This window comes from Monomorium pharaonis, chromosome 8 (assembly GCF_013373865.1).
Source record: "Monomorium pharaonis isolate MP-MQ-018 chromosome 8, ASM1337386v2, whole genome shotgun sequence".
Classification (NCBI taxonomy): Eukaryota; Metazoa; Arthropoda; class Insecta; order Hymenoptera; family Formicidae; genus Monomorium; species Monomorium pharaonis.
The window spans coordinates 2,229,180-2,253,147 of record NC_050474.1 but is presented as its reverse complement, the minus strand read 5'-3'; the positions used below and the strand labels follow the sequence as shown (position 1 = coordinate 2,253,147).

At 32.7% G+C, this 23,968-nt stretch overlaps 1 protein-coding gene across 9 annotated transcripts in view; it reads right to left on the bottom strand.

The window, feature by feature from the left end:
• Positions 1–23,738, bottom strand: part of LOC105834190 (hemicentin-1) — a 147,722-nt gene extending 123,984 nt beyond the window's left edge. For 4 of the 9 annotated variants that reach the window (XM_012676486.3, XM_036291194.1, XM_036291195.1 and 1 more), the window contains exon 1: positions 19,737–20,661. In XM_012676486.3, coding sequence (XP_012531940.2) covers positions 19,737–19,842 — 106 coding nt within the window. In that variant the 5' untranslated portion in view covers positions 19,843–20,661. Of the gene's footprint in view, positions 1–19,736; positions 20,663–22,270; positions 22,319–22,534; positions 22,583–22,676; positions 22,706–22,808; positions 22,863–23,041 lie in introns of those variants that run through there. The other 5 variants (XR_001138867.3, XM_012676483.3, XM_012676484.3 and 2 more) reach the window with 3 other exon arrangements.
• Between the last annotated feature and the right edge of the window lie 230 nt (positions 23,739–23,968).

Genomic DNA, 23,968 nt, shown 5'->3' with positions numbered 1-23,968 from the left:
TTGAAATATTTTATTGTAAAAATCTCTTATAATTTTGACATTATTTTATCGAATAAACAGACAAAAGAACTTTTGAACTAAGAAACTAACATTTTTCAATAAAACGTGTTGAAGTGTTATTGTTTCAAAATGTGATCAACGACTCACGGTTTACAAGTAACTGGAAATTTAAAAGTTGAGTAAAAAGACGCGGGGAAATTGGATGAGAGAAAATTAGATGACTGACTAAAGTTTACTTTTGTTAACACGATTTTCAAATCTTTATAAAGCATCATCGGAAATCTTGTGAAAAAGATTGCGTGACATTTTCATACGATTTCTGGCAACAAAAACCGTAAAATTTTCCAAAGTGTTAAAAGGATACATTTATTTATAGAAATAGGTAATTTATTCCTCTTAAAGGAAGTATTCGATCTTACTGCATAATTTTGTTTCTGAAATTATATCGACAGAGGAATATGCTCCGAAATAATTATGATTAATGTTTGTATTTAATAATACAAATATATGAGTCTATGAAACTTGAAATGCGGCTGGACATCTATAAAATTACGTTTAAGTTTTGCTAAATAAAATTCTGGAAAAAGTTGGATAAAAGGTCGGCTAAAAGATGTTTAATGAGTCTGAGTGAGTGCGCAAAGCATTTTTATCTCTCGAAGTATTTTATACTTTTTGCAGACTGTAAAAGAGAAATCAAGGGGCATTAAGTGCAACGCAAAAAGATAGCAAGTCTGCATGTGTTGTACGAGTTTGTCTCTAAACAAACTGTCGTTTATTTATTCTAATTCGAGTGTTGCTGATTCCAGTATTATTAATAAAGCAATACATTATAAATCATATTCCAATCAGATCATCACATAAAGTTTAATCAAACAGAATCAATTATTAGCCGTTCATCAAGCAATTTGCTCTAAACTTCGTAAATTAATAACGCACTTATAATTATTGCTTCTAAAAAATGCCATGTATATTATTAAATATTGAAACAGGAAATATCATAATTTCTTCCTTTTTATATAGATAGAATAATTCTAGATATTTTTTTCATGAAAAGTTTGACGAAACTTACAGTTAAAGCATAGATAAAGATTTATTCAGATTATTTTATATCTATATTATATAATACAACTATTTTCATTATCGATGACATAGAAAATTTATCTTGTATAAATATAGAATTCCATTGTTAAATTCTAATCTTAGTTTCTAATTAGTATTGATTTTTATAATGAATTCACTATTCTATACAAATAAACTTGCTTCAACACATAGCAGAAAATATATGCGCGTCATTATCATAACTTCGCGCAGGTATCAACTGACATACGTGAGATACGTAACGGATATTACATTTCCGATTTATGGGATTGATATTCAAGAACGCTGATTCCGCGACCCTTTTAGAGAAGGACATTTCATGAAAATCAACGAATCAAGTACGAACCTGGAAGAAACTTTCAGCACGTTCGTATACGTAACGACCAATATGTCGGCGAAACTAACGCTATTTTCGGCGCTGGGATTGTGCTGTAGCAAAACGCGTTTCCGCTAACTGGCTCAACTGTACTGCAGTAGAATATAGGATTCCGCTTTCACACGTCACGTCACTTTTTGCGTGTTGTTTTATCTCAAAATGAATGAAGTAGATGAAGAAATCTGTGATCTAATTATTTATGTCTATTTAAATTTTTTTTTTAAGAAAAATAAATTGTCTCGAAAAGAGACCATTCTTAAAGAAATGAGACAAATGTTTAAAAACGCAGAACAATAAACAAAAAAAATCCTAAATCCAATATTTAGGTATCCTAAATCCAAGTTGAATGATAAAATGCATTTCAATTTGTTACTTATATTAAGAAAAACTATTTTACATATTAAAGTGATCTCATTGTTAGAGCGATTTAAATCTTTTAGCGATACATTTTCATGTAACTTTCTTCACATTCTCCAAATACATGAATTACACTTTAAACGCCGTTGTTTCTGGCAATAAAGAGAATCGATTTTAAACTATTGCTTCTCGTTTATCATTAGCTTCGTATCCAATTCGCTAACTTAGCTCGAGAAAAGCAGTTACGGGTAATAAATCCTTTCATGTTCATTATTAAAGCATTCTAAAGTTTGTTATTAGCAGAAAGTTTAATGCAGAATTAGAAAAAAATTACTGAAAGGAAGAAGCTTAATGAACTCCATTAGAGAACTCTAACACTATGAGATATTTAAGAAGAATAAGATATTTCTTCTCAATGAAAATTCTACTGGGTTGAGAATAAATTAAAATCGATTGATCAAAGATATCTTGTTACTATTATTTAGATACTTGTTATGTAACTTTCACGCATAATTTAATTTACAAACATATAATTATTGAATATTATGTCACAAATATTTTTAATTCTTTATTTTTTAATTTTGAGATCTTTTAATTTTTTATGAAATACGTACAATAGTGCGGCTTGACAAAACAAAGGATATGCAAATTATGCACATACATTTTTTCGTTAAATATTTTAAAATATTTTAATCAAATATAATTTAAAATTTAATTAAACACGCGACACGTATATATGTTTGCACACAGTCGCGTAAAAAATCGTGACGGATTATCGTTCCCGTTTTGTTTTTACAAGAAACCATTCATCAATCGACAGTGTAAGATTGAATGAGAGGAAAACTGTGAGAAAACGTGTAAAAAAATTTGCGATCGATTTATTGCGTCCACACAATGAGCGAGAAGTTAATATGCTCTACACTCTCTACAGAGACCATTTTAATCCAATGCAGTTTCGATTAGGAAATTTGTATCGGAGTAAACGTCCATGTAGCGAATAGCGAGTTAAGACAAACTTACCACCGAGCGTAAAGTCTCCACTTTCTTGTGAACGAAACTTTCTAATTGTGGGAACTTTGTTTTTCGTCAAGACAAACGTTTGCTCGTTATGCACTAAATTTTCTGAACAAGCTGCATGAAACTACGACATTCGGTTTCCAATAAACGCGTGATGTTTCATTATCCTCTCTTTGTCTCAATTTAATGGCTAATTCGATAAAGAATAAAATTATTTTGTTATACAAAATGTGCAATTTACAAATGATAAACTGAAGGATTAAAAAACGAAAAATAAAAGCGTAAAATAAAATCTTAATTTTCCACCCAAAAAACAATTTAAATTTTTAAAAAATTTGTTTATACAATTATCATTTTTTATGCTCCTTGCTTTTTTCATTGTCCTACTTTAAAATCCCTTAAAGTAACTAAAAACATTCATGGTGATGAACAAAATTTCGATCTGAATATTTCAAAATGCGTCAAGTCTTTTATTAAATTAGTCACGTGCGAGGAATAGGAGTACAAACTGATTCGTCATATTTAAAGGCCGGACAGATGTGGCGATACGGCACAAACGATCGTGATTCAATCATTCTCCGTGATGCTATGCACGTGCATCTACACGCGCGTTCTCTAAATTGTAGTCGTATCGTTGAATCGATTGCCATGAAGCCCAAATGAAATGTTACGTATCGTGATCACGAGAAGTGAAGATTCAATGATAAAGGAATTTTCTCCATTTTTACTTGGATTCAGAAATATTTTAGACTTTCACAAAGTATTCTTCAAAAATTTCGTTTGAAATTGTAGCGAATTAATTGTTTGTCGTGCTGTAGATAACGAAAAGTATCCTTTCTTTTGTCAAACAAGTGGACATAATTAAATGTAATAAAATATTTTACTTCAGAGCGAACAATTATTAAGTCTGATGTCAGTATTTTCAAACACGTCAAATTGACATATTGCAGAAATGTTTTTCTAAGTTATTTTATATTTTAAAATTAAATTTCGTTTTTAATCAAGCAATGATGTATATGTATACGACTTAGTATTTGCATAAAATACAGCCATACACTGAGAGAAAAATGTCGAAGTATTGAAAACCAAATATTTTTTGTAACGTTTTCTTCGATATTTATTTGTTATAAAAAAATTTATTTGTAAAAATAAAATAACATTTTGGTGAAGTATTCTGTGAAATATACTTCTAAAATATATTTCTGTAAAACATACTTTACTTAAAGAGAGATAACATCCGGTGTGCGTAAAAATAAATAATTTATTTACTAGAAATAAAACATTTAATTCGCCCTATTTAAATAAACTATTTATTAGAAAAAAATAAATTTTTTATAGAAAATAGCGTATATTTTACTTCAAAAATTTTATTCCTAAGAAATAAACCAATTAATAAGAAAAATGAGATGCATTTCCTAGAAATATATATTTCGTTTTCACAAATAAATTTTTTTATAACAAATAAATATCGAAGAAGACGTTATAAGAAATATTTGGTTCTCAATACTTCGACATTTTTCTCTCAGTGTACAAGTCAGAAAAGAACTCTTTTAATTAAACATAATGTGGTAATTTGTAAAGTGTTATTAAAAAAATTTTTTTAATTTGTTCCAGTACTTGACTAATTAAATTGGTCTCAAATCTATTTCTTAACTACTCTAAATTCTTAATTTTTATTTAATAATGCATAAAAATTTAAATATTTTTTATGTACTCAGCGTACATTTTTTCCTTTTTTAAATTTAATTTTCTACAAAATTTGTTTTGTATCTCTTTAAAAAATATCGTAATATTTCCGCGTTTTTATCTGATGTAGTATACATCACGCTTATGTATTCTCCCAACATGTTCTTATAATATCCAATATGCTTCATCCCTTACGGGACAAATCATGCTCTCACTGTCTAAAAGAAGCACAACTGAAAATCAATATCGGATGCTTTTCATGTTATTATCGACTATTCTACTTATCTGAGTTTACATGAATATAAAAAACGACGAAGAAGATATGAATATCGATCGATGAACTAGCGTAATGATGTAACGTCTTTCTACTCTTCGCGAATCTAATTCTAACTGCGATAAGCCCTCGTTTTAAGTTAACCTACATGGTGTTGTAAAATTTTCATCACGTCCCATATGCATGTTCTTAAATATCAGTTTTCTTTTAATATTTATCAATCTCATACCTAGTTGTTTTAACTTTTGTATATAAAATTGTTGTAATATTCTGTTATAAGTTGTCTTACTATGGAAATCTCATAGAAAAAAAAGGATATTATGTACTACTAAATATGTTTATTTGTAAAGTATTTATATTGTAAAGTAAGTTTTTTATTTTGTACGTGCATGTGTATATATATTTTCATTTTCTACTGTAAATAATTTATGTATAATTTAGAAACTACTGAATTCTGAGTTTTCTCGCAAAAAAATAAAACCAAAATTTCTTGAAGAATACGTAAATAAGAAGCGATGAAATTTCTAAGACACTTTATATGGGGTTCGGTGAAGTCGACACGATTGAGTGCGGCCGTTGTTCCTAAATGGGTGGAGTGCTCGCAGCAATCCAGAATTGAGTTCGTGTCTTGAGTCTCAACCAACCGAGAATTTAGCCGATAGCTGCTGGGTGCTGGGTCACGAAGAGGGTTATAACAGCACGTATCGACGACGCATGCGGCAGTCTACCAATGGTCTACCAAATATTTAGATTTCCGTTATCGTGTCGGATCATCACGCAGTTGGCCGAAAGGTAAACCGACAGATTTGGACGAGATGAGCACTCGGAGTTTCATTTATACGCTATGATGCGTTATTGCTCGAGCTTCAAATTGCCATAAATAAGGATGCACTTAGGTAAACGCCCGTCGACGAGTTGACAAGTACTTCAATTGATGTTAAGAAGTGTTTTATAAAATAAGGAGAGTAATGTAGCAATATATAAGCGCAATAATGTTGGATAGCTTAAGAAATTCGCCATGTCGCTGTGCCTCAACTTATTTTCATATTTCTAGCATCGTAAACGTATTATTTCATGCTTCTTGTGAAGATGAAAGGTCGCATTGAATAATTATGAAAATGCTTGGAGATTATGCGCTTTATGCGCACAATCTGACGATGTATTTTTAATTATTTCTCTCTGACATTTCCTGTTACGTTTTCAGTAGAATTATAGTTCACCTACTTTCTGTAATTTTATTGTTACAGTTTACTTTGCGTTTTAATTCATTTGCGCAAATGACAAATATTTAAATTCTCAATGGTATCCTGAATTCTCTGTGCTGCTCCACAAAATAAATGGCACTGAATGAGAGAAGGACAGTTCCGGATTTCATTAAAACATCGCACGATAGCACGATTCGTGTCGAGATTGTGTTGGATATTTAACCGCGTCATGTTTACGTATTTCTGTTCAAATAATATTGCCGCAGGAAAATGACTAAAATTGTACTTATAAAAAATTGTACATCGTTGATAATAACAGCTATATTAAAAAAGAAACATTTTTCGTTTAGAGTTATAATTATTTTTGATAACATAACTATCTTTACTGTCGTTCGAATCCAAGATTGCAATATTTTTTCTCAATAATTTTCAGTTTTCCTAGTTGCTTCTCTTGTGAAAAAGAAATAAGATTTAGTTATTAAGAATAAAAAAATTATTTCAAATAAGTTGTGTAAATGATATTCATTATATATTCTGACGTAATGTTAATTGAAATATGTACGTAATATTTTCATGATAATTAAAGTTTAAAATTACTGTAAAAAAATTATTAATATTATGACTTTGTGGGCTAAAATGTACATGTTACACTCGATTTTGTTATAAATCTATAAATTATTTACACTATACATTTAGTTGGTACAATCGATGATTTCCGTTTTGTCACCGAGATATAATAATAGTTATACGAATAAATCACTGGAAGTTTAACTGACAAATTTTCGATATATGAGCTTCCATGTACGATACGCATATTATATTGCGCAAATAATTCATCATTACAGAATCAATGTTACCGTAAAAAACAATTTAATTAAACAATGTTACACTTGTAAAGTTTTCAATTAATCAATTTAAAACAGCTTCTATTTTGATATAATTTTAAATAAAATATTTTCAATATCTCTCATGTTAAAAAATTACACAATTTGTATATCTACATTTATACACGTGAATGCTTTGCCTTTTACCCATTTTTAACAATTCTTTAGAATCTCCTAAGTATATTGCTAAAATATTTAGAAATATATCTGAGTTTTTAAAGAATTACTCGTAAAAAGATTTTTATATAATTAAAACAAGAATATCTTGTTAAATTCTTGCAAAAATTGTTATTATTTAAATATAAAAAGACATGTATAAATGTAAAATTTTTTTCTTTTTTCAAAACAAAACTGTGACATTAAATTGAGTGTGACAGAAAAGCGAATACTTTTATTTGTTTCACACACTCGAGAATTTACAAAGACAAGTCAACACAATTATATATAATATAGCAAAGTGGTTAACTAGCTAATCCCGCTTCTCCTGTGTAAGTTAGCGAACCGTAGCACTCGGAATCTGAGCTTTCATTATACGTAAATTCGCCATTCGAGATTCATCGTTTTCTCAATGTCTCATCGTCCTACATCTATTACTCGGAAGTTATTGTGCGCTAAAATAACGTTAAATTCATCTCATTAAATAGATTGGTTATTATAGAATTCGACATTAATTATCTGCACTCTTAATGTTGCGAAAACTTTTTTTCTGATTATTGTTACTTTAGTACACAAATTTAAACGTGTCTAATGTAGGTCGCGTAGCGAGAATATTATCATTTTTAATATTCGCTACGTGAGCCTTAAAATATATTCTATTTGATTTATAATCTTTCTTTGATTAATATTTTTAATGCTATTTATGTTAAAGAAAAACAAGTAAGATTCAAAACATTAATTAATTATTTTCCAACGTATTTAAGAATAAGTTTAATTATTATTTTCCATCCTTACTACTTATTGACTTTTTTATCTTAGTAAATAAAATAATAAAGCAAATGAGAAGATTTGTAATAAAGTTGATATTTACTAATTAAATATCAACTTTTAATTCAAATACTACTAAAATGCAGTCTTACCACTCAATATATGTTCCCTGCTTTTAATACTAATGGATTGTTAAAGCTATGTTAAATTTTCTTATGTATAGTGCGTCTTTATAATGCAAATCAATGGAAATTAAAGATTTCAAATCGCAAAGTACAAACATGATTGGTGCGCGAAACGCACTGCATTCTTGTAGTTATGAATTGATACGATCGTTACGATTCGGGGATTCTCTCTCTCTCTGTAACTCCTTGTCATTTCGCAATCTCTCTGCATCGAGCCTAAGCAAACTTCGCATAACGAAGTTTGGCTGAATCTAAACTAGCATAAGTTATGTGACCTCATATCGGCCACTATTGGAAACTTAGTTATACGTTTAACTTTGCGGTAGTTGCGTCTCAATAACTTGTACCTACAATAATTTCTCCTGATATGATTGGGCGAGTGAATTGTTTCATAACATTTTTTTAATAGTATTATATTGTTCATATTAAAATATTAATTTTTTTCTAAGAACATAAAAACGTAATCTTTTAACTAAATTTTATTGTTTTAATGTTTTAATTTTATATTTTATGTATTATATTTTATGTAATACATTACTTTCTCAAAAAAGAAAATAACTCTACATGTATAAATGTTTATATATTATACATACTTTTCTATATTCGTCTCTTCTTTTTTCTTGTTTCCTGATTTTCTTTAACAAAGTTTTTAAATCAACTATTAAAATTGATAATTTGACAGCTGGAAATGACACGACGTGAAGCAAGTCACAATGCACTTGACAACGAGATAGCGGGACAGCCAATTACTAGCATCTCGGAAAAGTGACAATAATATCAATAACATCTCTTTTTTACTCTTTTTTAGAGAGGGGTAATAATAATAAGTATTATCATACTTTGCAAAATGTCATGTTGATATAAGTAACAAATATAAGTATCACGAGAGGAATATTGATCAATGTGCTAATTTCCCAAAAGCCGCAATGCCGTTGTTAGCAATCGTACAATCGTATCTCACATATATTGAGAATGTCCACCCATATGTGCTTTCAGTGTCAGTCTCTCTCTCCTTTACAGTTGAAGGATAGTATCGGAAACATTTCATGTTGTCTCAATAAACTCACTATCCTGTGAGATCATATTAATTGAACCGTTCTGTACAACGCTTTCAACATTGATTTTGCGATATTGGTGACAGAATAAATAACTCACTGTAGAAATTAGAGACATGGAAATAAAGAAAAAGAAAATATTGCGACAAAAAATTGTATAAAAATGAAAATAATGTTTTTAAATGTGTTATATTATTTTCACTTTAACCGTTTTCAAGCATTTTATAAATATTATTAATGAGCGAAATGCTTGTTAGACATTTATATGATTTTAAATAGTGCGACAAAAAACAAATTATTTAATTATATTTCACATGAAATTCAGTAACAAATGTTAAATAATTAATTGTCGATGTAATATCACGGATAAAAGGTTTTAATTTAATAAATTGTCTTTTAAAGAAAAATAAAACATATGCAGATTTTTTTCCGCTTCTTTCATAATTTGGTCTACAATTTAGCTATGCGATAAAACTTCTTGGTTAAATCTATGTTTTGCAAAATGTTTTCTTATCATGCTGCGCGACGTACATAAAAGTGATATCGGATACTAGTATTTTCTCTCTCTCTCTTCCTCTCTCTCTCTCTCTCTCTCTCTCTCTCTCTCTCTCTCTCTCTCTCTCTCTCTCTCTCTCTCTCTCTCTCTCTCTCTCTCTCTCTGTAATTCTTGAAAATGAAAATCTAAGACTAGTACGCGATAGTATCTTATGGTGTTTCTTTGCAAAATATCTTTAAAAATCTCTTGAAAAATCCTGTATTTTTCTCTACTTGACTAACGCTTTCTGTTAAATCTGTCCACCGTATAATATATCAAGTAAAGAATTTACGCACGAGTTCATGGTAACGGTGTTAGATATGCTTAACCGCGCGACAAAAAGATACCAAAAAAAAAAGAATGCACATGCTTCTATTTTTAGGATAATAAATATTTAATTCTGTACCCCGTAAACGCATGTATTATAATGAAAAAGCTGTACGTAGTTTAAAAACCAATGATTTTTTAACCGGCAATGTGTAGCACGAGATTGACGTTACGTTCGATGCGGGATCGTCTAATAAATAAATTCGATCATACTGCATGATCAATTTCCGGCAATACGTTTAACTTCGCGGGGAATGTCCGATCCATTAATATAATCATTAAGCAGGCTGTTCAGCACACTTGACAGTGCTGCGAGCTCGCAATTAACAGCATGCACGAGACAAACGGGGCCGCGGTTGACACGCTTACAAATTAACGTGTCAGCCAGGCGCCGAGAAATGCGGCCCGAGCATAAGCAAAATTGGATCGCGTGCATGGCACGTGACATACAAAAATTTTCAGCGACGCGTCACGTCGAGCCGTTACGGATATTGTAAATTTTAAGACACACAGGAGAATACAGTGGCATTTTATACATGACGCTACGGACAAGCATCCCGAGAGCAAAATGCGCCGGATACGTCGTTGCGGTTACAATAATGTTTTGAGTTTCAGAAGTTACGGTATGTTCAATTCAATAGCTTGCGCATAGACGTTTCACATCGATAACGATTTATGACATTGATAAAAAAAAAGAATTTAAATTTTTTGGATTCAGACGACTTTGAATATATGGATTTGACTTGACAAAACAAATTCTATTGTATTATATATAATGAAATTGTGTTCTACGATCTTCTCTTTTGGAAGTAACGGCGGAATTGTTACTTCGCGTGAGTCAACCTATACTTTTCAAGCTCATATCTTTGTTTTTTATATATACTGCAAAAAAATTTCAAAAAAATGTTACTACGATGCGTAAAGCTTTACGTGTGCGTATTTAAAATTAATCCGTAACAAGTTGTTGGAAAAGAAAAATAAAATTCTTTGCGTCCATATGCAAATTCGTCGTTCATGCAATTACAACACCATAGAGAGACGACGCGATGTAAGTTGAAATAATTTTAATTTGTATAAATTAAATGCAAATGTAATTTCTTTCGTATTCACTTTTCGCAACATATTTCGAAGAAAATTGGTGCGAAATGAGTACATTTCTTATTAAAATCCGATCATTACCCGTAAAAAAACTTTGCACTATTTCAAAAAAATTATTATAAATAGCAGTATACAATTTTTATTGTGTGAGTGTGTGTGTGAGTGAGTGAGTGAGTGAGTGAGTGAGTGAGTGAGTGAGTGAGTGAGTGAGTGAGTGAGTGAGTGAGTGAGTGAGTGAGTGAATGAGTGAGTGAGTGAGTGAGTGAAAGAGAGAGCAATAAAATTCGTTAGGATCACTCCTCGATTTTAATATTTTTAATGACTCGATTAGTTCTGAGAACAAACATTAATATTTCAGTGAAATAACATTTATTACAAATAATACGTAAAATTTAAATTATAACTCTTTTCTCTGATTTTTAGCTATAATTTATATAAATATATAGCCAAAAATTTCATCCTTTATTTGTATGTCAACCATTAGGGTCATTTCTTTACTAACATTAGGATCTTTTCGCACATAACGTAAAATGGCATTTATAACCATTTGTCTTCAATATCGCGATGGTGGAAATATAATGTAATGTCACATGTTTTTATCAATCGACTTTATTAATTTTCTCATTATGTATCTGTGGGAAAAAAAGTACGGTTATAATTCACTTTGGGCCCACGATTAAGTAATCAAATTATTTGGATTGCTCGTAACCCTACTGTAAAAAAAATTTTGACCATTGTTTTTGTTAAGCAACTTAATATTTCGATTAGTTTCACTTAAGCAAAAATTATCTTTAACTGGATATCGACGAAACTAATATAGAGATTGAACTAGTATAACTTAAAAATTTTATATAGAATAGCTATTTGCTATAATTGTAATTTTTAGTTACACAGGATTAATATGAAAAAAATAAAATTAAGATTATTAGAAATCCAAGTAATTTCATTACTTAAGCGTGGGCCACAAAATGAGTTATAACTGTACCTTTTTTTCCCAGAGTACTGTTGTCTTTTAATGTCTAATTTAAAAAATTATTAAATATTTAAATATATGTATAAATATAAAAATAAATGTAAATTATTACTTATCAGAAAAAAAAAATTTATAAAGAAGTAATGTGTTAAAAATACAGTACAGTTAAATTATGCAATACATAGGAAGCTTTCCAGCAAGTGACAAATTGACACAGCAGTATTTCTGTTTTTGTTTGATATTCAGTGAGAGACAAGGACAAAATTACTACTGTGTCAATTTGTGTCTCTTGCTAGAAAGCTCCTATAATAATATATTATGATGTATAACTACAAATTGATATTTTACAATTTGCTTCTATATATTCAAATCTTTTCATAAATGTATATTGTTGAAGGATAGTATTAGTAATAATTAACAAAGAGGAAATTTGTATTATTGCAGGGTAATAATACATAAGCAAATCACAGAGAGAAATCGAGTCATTAGCGATCTTGATTTACAATGTATATGTATACAAATGCTAAGGGATATAATTCTGTTATACTTTATCGTGATGGTACAACAATATATCTACAGTAAATTCAATGCAAAGTTGATGAGAATATTCGCGCTTGTAATCAGTACCTTCATCGGAACATGATCGAATGTAATCGCACATGATAATAATATACGACGCACGTATTGTAATCTGCACTCCTAACTCATAGTTATGCGTCAGTGCAGCACTGATAAATACAACATTATGATATATAGTGTCAAATTTAAACACAATGTGCAATATTTTTGTAAGTAAAAAAATATATATATTCTCTCTTTCACGTTAATTTTCAACAAGTATTGTTTGAATGAATACAAAAGTCCAATTACTTATTACATATAGGTGATTGTATTTCATTTATCATTTATTATAGAGATTAGATAATTTTAAGATCATATAATAAACTTCCATAGATATTTCAGATAAACATGATATATAGTCAAATTTAAACACAAAATATGAACATAAAATATAAATTTTAATTTATAAATTTAGTATTTTTAATAATATTAGAAATAATATTAGAAATAAGTAATATTAGAAAACTTACTACACATATTTACAATAACAAAACAACTTCATTTTCACTATTTGTAACAAACATATAAAATTGAGTTTCGTATTAATCATTTAATCGAATTGTTAGTAGAATCAAAGCGTTTTGATTCTACTAACTCTATGTATGAACGTCATGTATAATTTACTAGTGATGTAATAATATTTTGTCACGTAATGAGGTACTATTTATATTTTGCAATAATTCTAGAATAATTCTATAAAATATTATCAAACATTTAAATTTGATGTTAAGAATTATTATATCTATTATAATGCTTTAGTAAATTAAAATTCAAACAACATATGCAGAATATAATTTTCTCATAAAAAGGACAAAATTATTTTGGTATTCAAATACTTTAACTTTTATTAAAAATTTTTGATATATTAATAATTTGTTAATTTGTTAACTACAGTCACGTTTCGTTGTCTCTTAATATCAAGAGTTAAATCATATTTTTTACGTGGCTCAAAATTTTACTTAATTATTGTAAAGAAGGATTATATGTTACTAATATATAATATTTCAAAAAAAATTCCACAATTTATAACCCTTAGTGAGGAGCAAAATTTTCATAAAAATATATGCGTCATAATATATAATACGATGTCATACTAAATTTGAGAGCAATGTTTCGTGAACCATTGCCCTTCCGCGTTTCCGTAAAAAAAATAATTCTATCTATTCCATAAATTCGAAGTTATATAAATTATCCATAATTTCGAGTTTTAATGGTATCAATGTTTATTTTAAAAAAAGGACTTTAATTTAACATAAATTTATTTCACTTATATACAAAGTATTTTTTCACATATACAAATTAATTATTGTGATTTGATTCAAGTTTGATTTTCATAATTATATTCATACTCTTGCGGAATAGAGATGTTTGCAAAATACAATAATGTTACTAAAGAAACAATATTCAATAAATTTTCATTGAAATTAATAGATATTTTTGTTATCACTATTAATTATCCTTGCTCTAGATTTAATTTATCACTTACGTTTTTTCTTGAGCGCAACCATAAACACAGCTTGAAAAATTTTTATGCACGCGTATTACTTGAGTTTATCGGAAACTCGTAAGACTTTATGGTGACATACAGCATATACGTATAAGCAGAGAGTGCACATATGCGGATATAATCTTATTCCAAAACAGACATGTATCGCGAGAGTATTCATCGAATCCGCAAACTAACTCGCTTTATCGATGCTTTACCTAAAATTTGCATTGACCGGAATTGGTATCGCTCGATACGTCTCGATAAGGATTATCCCCTCCCCCCCCCCCCTAAGTGTAAATTTACACGGGAAACCAAAAGACCGCAGCCGTTCGCGTGAGTTGTGCAATTGTAAACGAAGGTGAACTCGTATTTGCTATTAAACTGCACGATTTGTAATGTCCGAAATTTCGCGTATTCTATATAGAATCATAGATTTTTGCAATAGATTCTCAAAGTAACAAAAGAAGCTGTACTTTAGAATGATAATGTTCTTGTCATATGCGACACCCAACAATACGAAGAGCATGTATGTATAGTACTTTTCGCGATGCTGCAAAGTACCGGACGCGAAAAGTACGCGCCTAAATATTATCGTGTGAACCTGTGATGAGGGTAATTATTTCCGTCTGCAGCACGCTTTCCGTGAAATGAGCTGGCGTCACGTGGACGACGCCAAAGTTATGTGTAAAGCACATATACCTATATCCAAAAACTTATTTCATTTAAACTTCCCAAGCTAGCGGAATTGATAAGCGTGAAACGGAGCCGCGATGTTTTCATGCATTTCTACTGTTATGTAAGGGCGCGAACGAGTAACACGAAACTTGAGATTACCGGGTAAATTATAATTACCTCGTTCGAGTGCTCTCATGGTCAATTTGATAAATACAAATGCACTTTAAGCGTAATTAATTTTTCATTTTGTGCTTCTTTCTATACGCATTTTATATAATAATTCAAAACTAACAATATAAAGATAGTTCAATTTTATTTTTAGATAGATTCAATATTTTACTAATTGTGTTTTATTTAAAACAATTATCAAAATAATAACATTATTTGTCAAATTTCTGCTAAGAGAAAACAATTTGTGTTAAATAGTTATGATTAAAACGATACGTTTAAAACATCGTACAGAGAAGTATCTATTTCCACAAAGTCCATTTATGTTCACGGCTCGTTGATCACATAATTATTCCGAATAATTGTGCCGCTTTCTTAAAAGTATAAATATTGTCCACTCTCTCAAATCAAGCACCTTATTAAAGTAACGTTCGAAAAAAATACAAGGAGTGTCGAGGGAATTACTTCTGCTTACCTTTATGCAAAAGTTTCGTTCAAAAGTAAGTATTTAGAGGTACGGACTTCTATTCACTGACTATTATTAATATCTCCCGACAGTATCCTTCTGAATGTAAATTGATAAAACTTTGCAAAAGTTAACAGGAAGTTGTGATTGCCGCGAAACAAAGTCCAAAACGAAATTAGTGACAAACTATTTCCGGAACAAAAGCCCCAGTATATTACAGTTCACTTTCATTGCGCAAAGTGAAATAATACTTGGGACAGTGATATCACGGTAGAAAATATGTGATTTTGCAATTCAAGAACTTAGGCATTATATTACAAAGCATTGCATAAATTTAATGTTGATTTTAACACGACGGAATTTACAACTGAAGACACTTCTAGTCAACAATATGATGTATTGCTGTAATATTCTCGGTTGTAATATCCTCGTGGTAAGATTTAACATCTTTTATTCTTCATTCGTCTGTATACCCACGATCTTTTGATTGACCATACAGATTATGTTATTTGGCTTTAGATCGGTGTGGTATACTCATGGTAAAATGAGAAACCTTAGTACAGAGTAATGAAGAACTATGCGGAGACCCAAAGAGTTCACTCCAGAGTAATACGAAGGCTTTAAGTATCAAGTCGACATAACATAATCAAATATTATTAAACTGATAAGAAAACCTCGATTTTTTACAATTTCCTTGAATTAGAAAATAATAAATGTTTCATGTTTTTCTCTTTAACGTTTTTAACAATTATTAACGAAGCAATTGGCCTGAGTCTTGTTACTAAATTCCTCGGTTTTTCTAGATTTTTATACTATACTTGTTGTCAAAATGGAAAACTGGTATTCTGAAAAAAATATTCATGGTACTTGCGTCTCCCACTAAATTTTCCAGTTTCCATGACGATACAACATGTTGGTGTGATCGTCCATAAAATATCAGAAACTTTCCATGCATAGAAAATGTAAAAAAGTATAGAATTTGTATTACATATGTTTATACATGCTGTATCGTCGCTTTGATATTTCTTTGTGGTAAAGCTTTCGTTTCAATCGTTTTGAGTTTCTTTCCTCAAGTTAAATTTTCTCAAGTTATACCAGATCTTTTATGCCGGAATATTGCAAATTATAATTATATCTCACAAATATATTTTATATATAAAATAAATTAATTAAATAACATAGTTCTTGTAAAAAGGATTAACTAACACAACCAAAATATTTAAAAACATTGTCAGGTAAAGTTTTTCTATTATGCAATATAATGTATAATTATAAGCTTTTTGAAAAGCCTCAGATACGAGGATTATATTACATTGACAAATCTATATTTATTGTTATTACACTGCTGCATTATACGTAAATAATTTTTAACTAACTAAATTTAAAGTAATATAATATTCATTACAGAAATTACAACAGCATATTAAATATATACAGTTACATGTTTCTATTCAATATATGTATTTTTATGTTACTTTTTATTTATTTAAAATGATTTGCAACTAAATTTAGTATAAAAATATGTATTTATGTAATATGAGAAAACATCCATTATAATTCTGAAATAATTAAAGATGTGTTTCAAACTAAAAGCATTAATAAATAAGTAAAATATTGCCCAAGTAAATTTAACAGTTTAAAGTGCAAATTAATAATTTATTTTTGGATTTTGGACTGTAATTAAATATATAAATCTGTATATATATATATATATATATATATATATATATATATATATATATGTTATATATATATTTTTTAATATTCTTGTCGAAATATACATACTTCTCGGATATGATGGATTCAAGTTTTGATATATTGTGAAATAAGAAGTAACGTAACTTTTATAAACCTGCATTATTCCACATATTCGTGTATTATTGTTATGCGGATGTGACATATCGCGTACAAAACGGTCGTCGCTGTTTTTAAAAAGCTTCCGTTGCACTTGCTTCCCTTGTACGTTCGCCATATGCGAACGCGTTTCGCGGCCTACCGTATTATATTTGTTAGTTCCCGAGAGTAAGCGGCCACACAGATTTAGAACTTGCTTGGGACTTGGCCAACACGTGACGTGCTTTCAGATTACTAGAATTTGAGGCATTTCCGACGTAATTGCGCGCACGGTGTGCAAGCGCAATAGGCTTATGTAATGCATTTAAGACTTTATTTCAAGATTTTTATCGCGTCTAGTTAATTTCATTAAAATGTAACCAAAACATCGTAGATGAGTCATGTGTTTATCATTAAAAAATTATACGCGCAAATTCTATTATATTAAAGGTTTATTGCAAGTAACTAAATCCATAATAATCGTCCAAATTTACATTATAGTGCTAATTTTTCACGATTGACAGTTATGTTATTATTTTGCAAATTATTTCATTTCCAATTTTAGTTGTATTCTAATATCCCATACCTGTAATCTTTTCCTGAATGTATCAATGACACGCGATAATATATCGCGCGCACATAGTTCCAAATTGTTTCGTGCAACGAAAGTTACGGCGCTAACGCCGCAAAATGTTAAGTGATTTTTAGAATGTCGTTTATATGCAAAAGATATACATCAGTGACGAAAGCAGCTCGCGACGATTTATACATTTTTTTCGCACAAGATAACATCTATGTATGCATCGTGTATAATACCGTAGATAGGGTCAGCGTAAATTTATTCTCCACGGATATTTAAAGAGCCCGCTCATCGTCATGCAATATATCGATGTACTAGCTGGGTATCGCTATTTTTAAATTCTGATAAGATTTCTTCACTATACGTATAAACAAAACAACAACAATTGATTTTCAATATAAATAGATAAGTTATCCCATGGAGCATGGCTAACGACGGTGCGCGACGTCGTATGACGTAAAGAGATAAAAGATTCTGTATGTAAGATCTCAAGAGGGATCGTATTACGCTCGTAAAATTTGATATTTGCGAAATCCGTGATCTTAGTTCGCACTTCCGCGCAGCGTAAGATGTAACAACATATACACCATCCTACCGCACACACACACACACACACACACATACATACATACACGCGTTGCACAGATTGGAACACGGAAATACGGCGTGCGAAAATATTTTCTGTGCTTTCCCGCGTCGTAATATCGAAATTCACAGTGAGGTGCGATCGAGTATGGCCTTTTTTCACTTGGGAGTTTGATTACAAACGCGGTGTGGTGCATACGATATATCGAATAACGGGGGCGCGTGTACAACGCGGTCGCGGTACGTATGCATGCGGTTTGAATTTTTCCCGCAGCCCCTCAAGATGTGCAGATACCACGTCCGCGTTTCTTTCCCTTTCATCTGATTTTCAATGGCCGTGCATACATCCGGGGGCTGTGCGCGACGGTCGGCGGGTTATTATTTCGCGGCCTTGAACACGCGAGGCCGTCCGCCCTCCTTGCGTATATACGGTTTAACGCTAAGAGTCGCAGCAACGGCGGCGTGCGCAAATGTTTCGCCACGTTCGTGCAACATTAAAATCTCGTTTCGCTGAATCGCAGGTGGGACAGCCGGACGTTGCTTTTCCACGGGGGAAATTATACTCGCGTATAAAAGCATTTTTCTCTGAATTTCTGGTCGCTGAGCATTATTGTTTTCCCAACCCGTCGGCCGGCTTCCTTCCGCCGAGCTTTTCAACTCTTCAGACAGACATTAAGAAGTCTGACGCTGTTTCTTAGCTCGTACATTTTTTTCCATCCTAATTCTGGTCATTTTGCCAACAATTTTAGCGGCATATATAAATTGACTTTTATTTTCTTACTTCGCTCTTTACTGCTGTCATAAACATACTTATTTATAATATGCCGACGTATAATACCAAAATATCTTTTTAAAAACTAAAATCTGTGAATAGTATTCTAACTATTTACATTCATTTATTTATGGTTATGACTTTAAGACAACAAGACTTAAATAGACTTAATGGTAGAGTTTATTTTTACATTAGCCATATATACCTTGGTTTTTTTTGCATAATAACGCAATCGCCTTGTTACGATTTTTAAAACGCGCAATTTATATTTTGAAACAACGAAAGTGAAAAAAGCACTTAATCCCGAGCAAGTTTTGAACGTTTCTCTTCCCAATTTTTGTTTATGTTCTCTTTATTCCGATTTATATCAGAGTGCGCGTTGAATTTATATCTCACGTTATTCCAGCCATATGTTCGTGCATCTTGTTTAGACAAGCACCTGTCAGACGCATGTGATGTATCACACGTGTAGATAGACCACGGAACTCTTAGCGATAATCCCGGATTTATTCGCGAGCCGATCTCGAGGGGGAAATTTAGGTCGCTGACTCACCCTCGGCTCCGCGTAGGACGACGAATCCGCCGAGAAACAGGAAGACGACCGCCGCGGCCGCCCGCATTCCCACACTTGGGTGGAAGAGATCCTGTCCTCGGTGCATGATCGAGAGGGATCCACCAGGGAGGCCGGAATGCCGACGTGTCTAAACTTTCCTCACCACATTCATCAAAAGCACCGCGCGCGTTCACCAAGATAATCACAGTAATCCACAATCACCGTCGAATTAGTGAAATCGGCGGGAAATTCACTGTTTCATCAGCACGATATACCTACGCTTACTGGCACTCCGGAATTCAGCGATTCAACGTTATAAGAAGAAAATCGCGTTTTGTCGAAATTGGCGCTCGAAGGGAAAACAACGCGCGACGAACGTTCGAACAGGGAAGAAAACTGAACAAACACGTTCACCACCCCCGAAATAGGAGAGTTGTCTGTCGATGAAGGTTTTCCGCGAGAAGAAAGACTGACAGGAAGAAAAGCGAGAGGAGGGGAAGAACACGTGCGCTCGATAAGTGCTGATGAGTTTTTTCGCTACTCCAGGGCGTCGTCAGTCGATAGGGATCTAGCGGATGATCCTCACAAGGACGAGAGGACCCGCGATCGCACGATCACGTCACCAAAGGACGATCTCTCTCTTTCGGTTGCCGATGATCTCGAATCTCTAAGAGAGAAAGAGAGAGAGAGAGAGAGAGAGAGAGATGTTGATGACGAGATTAGCAGGAGCGAACAACCGAATCAGAGACAGAGTCGCGAGCGACTGGCGGGTCGGAGCGAGGACAGAGCTGGTGGAGGCGAATCATGCGCTTACCCGAAACTAAGCGATTCGCGGTCGTCGGCGCGACGCGCACCTGTCGTTCCGCGGGTCGCTGCGCATGTCCCTAGCCGAGAGAAGCCGACAACCGACTGCCAGAGCAGCTCCTCCGTTCCTGACGGGGGTGGCTGTGCGGCAGGTGGGAGAGACGCGAGGTGTGAGGGAAGGTCGATGGGGGCATTTGTATGGTACAGTAGGCCCGCGAGGAGGAAAGAAGGGAACGGAAGCAGGGCAAAGACCCGTGGTGAGACTCGAGGTGTTGGTATGCGGATGTCAGATTAAGATTTTCCGCGCGATCCAGTTCTACTCGAGTGCGCGGAGTCACCCTGGCCGTTCTTCCTCCCCTGTTTCCCCTCCGACGTCAAACCGGATTTAAGCCAACTTTGGGGTAGGTCGCCCGCGCGGATGGGGATTTCGTTAACTTACTTAGAAACGCGATGCGAATATAAGACTCAAAGGGGAGGAGGGAGTTTAAATCGACAAGATTGCAATACATTTAATGCATCATTAGATTGTTTTTAGTTTTAATATATGGCATGTGTGGCAATATTTATTTTTAATATTGAAAAACTCGTGAAAAACGGTGGACCGAGCTCATGGAGTATTTAAAACGTCATGATCTAAATGTGATGTGTGTAAAAACTTGAAAAAACTTTTGGAAAAATTAAATTATAAAAGTTTAAGATTTCATTCTAAATATCCTAGTAAAAAAACTTTGGCCATGGCAAAAAATTTAGTGCTTGAAAAAAATTTTAATGTACGTTGCCATTAAATGCCAGAAATATGTATTAAATAAAATGTCGTTCTGCTTCAAGCTGTATTTTTATTAGCATCCAAAATTATATTAATCTAAAAATAAAAGGCGTGATAGAGAAAATTATATTAGCAAAAGTTTCAGATTCTGAAACTTTTGCTAATATAATGAATTATCGACAGTTTATTTTTGTTAAAGGTAATATTTTTTCTAGAAATGTAAAGTTAAAAAAAACTAAACTGAAAAAGAATCTTAATATTTCATTAAAAATTGATTAGTATGTCACTAATTCATCAATGATATAAATACTTCCATTTTGCATCTCATTAATATTACTAACACACATATAAATATTTTCAGTGAAATCTTATTCATTTACAGTGCTATACATATTTATAACTATAATCATCAATGACTATTTACTGTTTTAGATATTAATTTCGTTTTAGAACAAGATTTACATACCTGCGACAATACGTAATTATTTTTTAACATAATATTTTTTATTAAGCATTATAAAATACAATTGATTAATTCTAAAACGTCTTACTTGTCCCGCGGATATTATTTTTGATAATTTCTGCCAATTTTGTTCTATCCATGACCTTTTCATATAGTTTCTATTTTTTTCATTTATCCTTATGTATTTGCCATATCGATTTTACATAATTAATGTATCTCATAATTATTCCATTGTATTACAAGATAGCAAACATTGTTAATAAATAATGCGCCGATAAAATAAGCTCTGTTTTACGAGCTCATTACCGTGCTTCCGTACACACAATAAATCAATGGATTTTCGAATGTTTCCAGGATTAAATATTGGTATACTAATAATTATAATTTGTCTTAGTCAACTTTAAGATAAAAAATTATTTGACACTGTATCTGTCTATAATATTCTCTCACTGCGTGATCCATTTATCTGAGGTTAAAATAAAATATAATAATTTGACTCACCAATGCAGCAGTAAAATTGCATAATTGTGTCGTTAACTGCATCCTGATCTATAATGCAAATATATCCATATTACAAGTGTGTCAAAGTATTTCCAGGAAATAAATTATTATGTGTATCGAAACTTTTGTTAGTATCTCAACTTTCTTCTTCAGTTTTGTCAAAATACTAAATAAATGTCCCGGGATAGATTTTAAGATATTCTCTCACTGCGTGATCCATTTATCTGAGCTTAGGTTAAAACAAAATATAATAATTTGACTCACCAGTGCAGCAGTAAAACTGCGTAATCGTGTCGTTAACTGCATCGAGATCTATAATGCACAAATATATCCATATTACAGGCGTGTCAAGATAATTCCAGGAAATAAATTATTATGTGTGTCGAAACTTTTGTTAGTGTCTCACCTTTCTTCTTCAGTTTTGTCAAAATACTAAATAAATGTCGCGGGGTAGATTTTAAGATATTCTCACTGCGTGATCCATTTATCTGAGGTTAGGTTAGGTTAGGTTAAAACAAAATATAATAATTTGACTCACCATCTCACCAATGCAGCAGTAAAATTGCGTAATCGTGTCGTTAACTGCATCGATCTATAATGCACAAATATATCCATATTACAAGCGTGTCAAAGTAATTCCAGAAAACAAATTATTACGTGTGCCGAAACGTTCGTTCGTCTCTCACCTTTCTTCTTCAGTTTTGTCAAAGTACTAAATAAATGTCGCGGGATAAATTTCAAGATATTTCAGCAAAAAAATACATTGCTTACCCCCGTAGATGCTCCATCGTCGCCCGATGCCTCCTAGGCCGCCTTGTCCTCCTCCGCGTTGTCCTTCACCTGGCGCACTCGCGAATCACATACACACACGCACACACGTACCTACAATCGGGCGAAAACGCGGTTAATTCCGTCGGTAACTCGCACGATACATGCACGCAAGCGAATAAATCTCGCACGCAAATGGATCTCACGTCACGGCGGCGCGGCGTATCGACTCGAGACGTCGAATTAACGCTACGTGGTTGACGCACTAGCGGTACACAGGATTAATCACGACCGTAATTTGCCGATTAATCGGCGTGCCGGTGACGCCGCCGATCCACTCCACACACGCGCGACACGTTCCGTTCGGCAGCCGGTGTCGATCGAAAAATCCGAAATGGCAAAGGCCGCGACAGCAATTCACGTTGATCGCGACACGCGACTCGACGACCACGTATACGTACATCACTAATTCCAAACCACTTGTCCCGTCTTCGTACTGCGTACAACGGACGTTCACACGATAAAACGGATACGCTCGGCACGGTCAGCGTCGCGGTGTGTACTCGAGTGATAAACACAACGACCCGTTCGCGCGCGGACTCGCCCCAAGGTCGCGGGCGACGTTGTGCTCCTACACGACGCCGTGCCTTGGTTGAGCGAGCGGAGGCGAGCCCCCGCCGGTCGACCTTATTAACCTTTTTACGCCCGCGAAATACTTCCGGCTCCGGAGAGCGTGAAGCGGCACGGTGGCACCCCGCGGAAAGACCGACGTGAAGTGGCACTGTCGAAGCCTCGAACCGCACGGCTCGCGCCCGGAAACGCTCGCGTGTCTCGCGCCTCACTTCACATTCCTTCTGCAGATATCCTAAAATGGCGGGATGTCGTTCGCGACGTATCTGTGATCTTCTCTTCGTCCGTCGATCGCTTCGG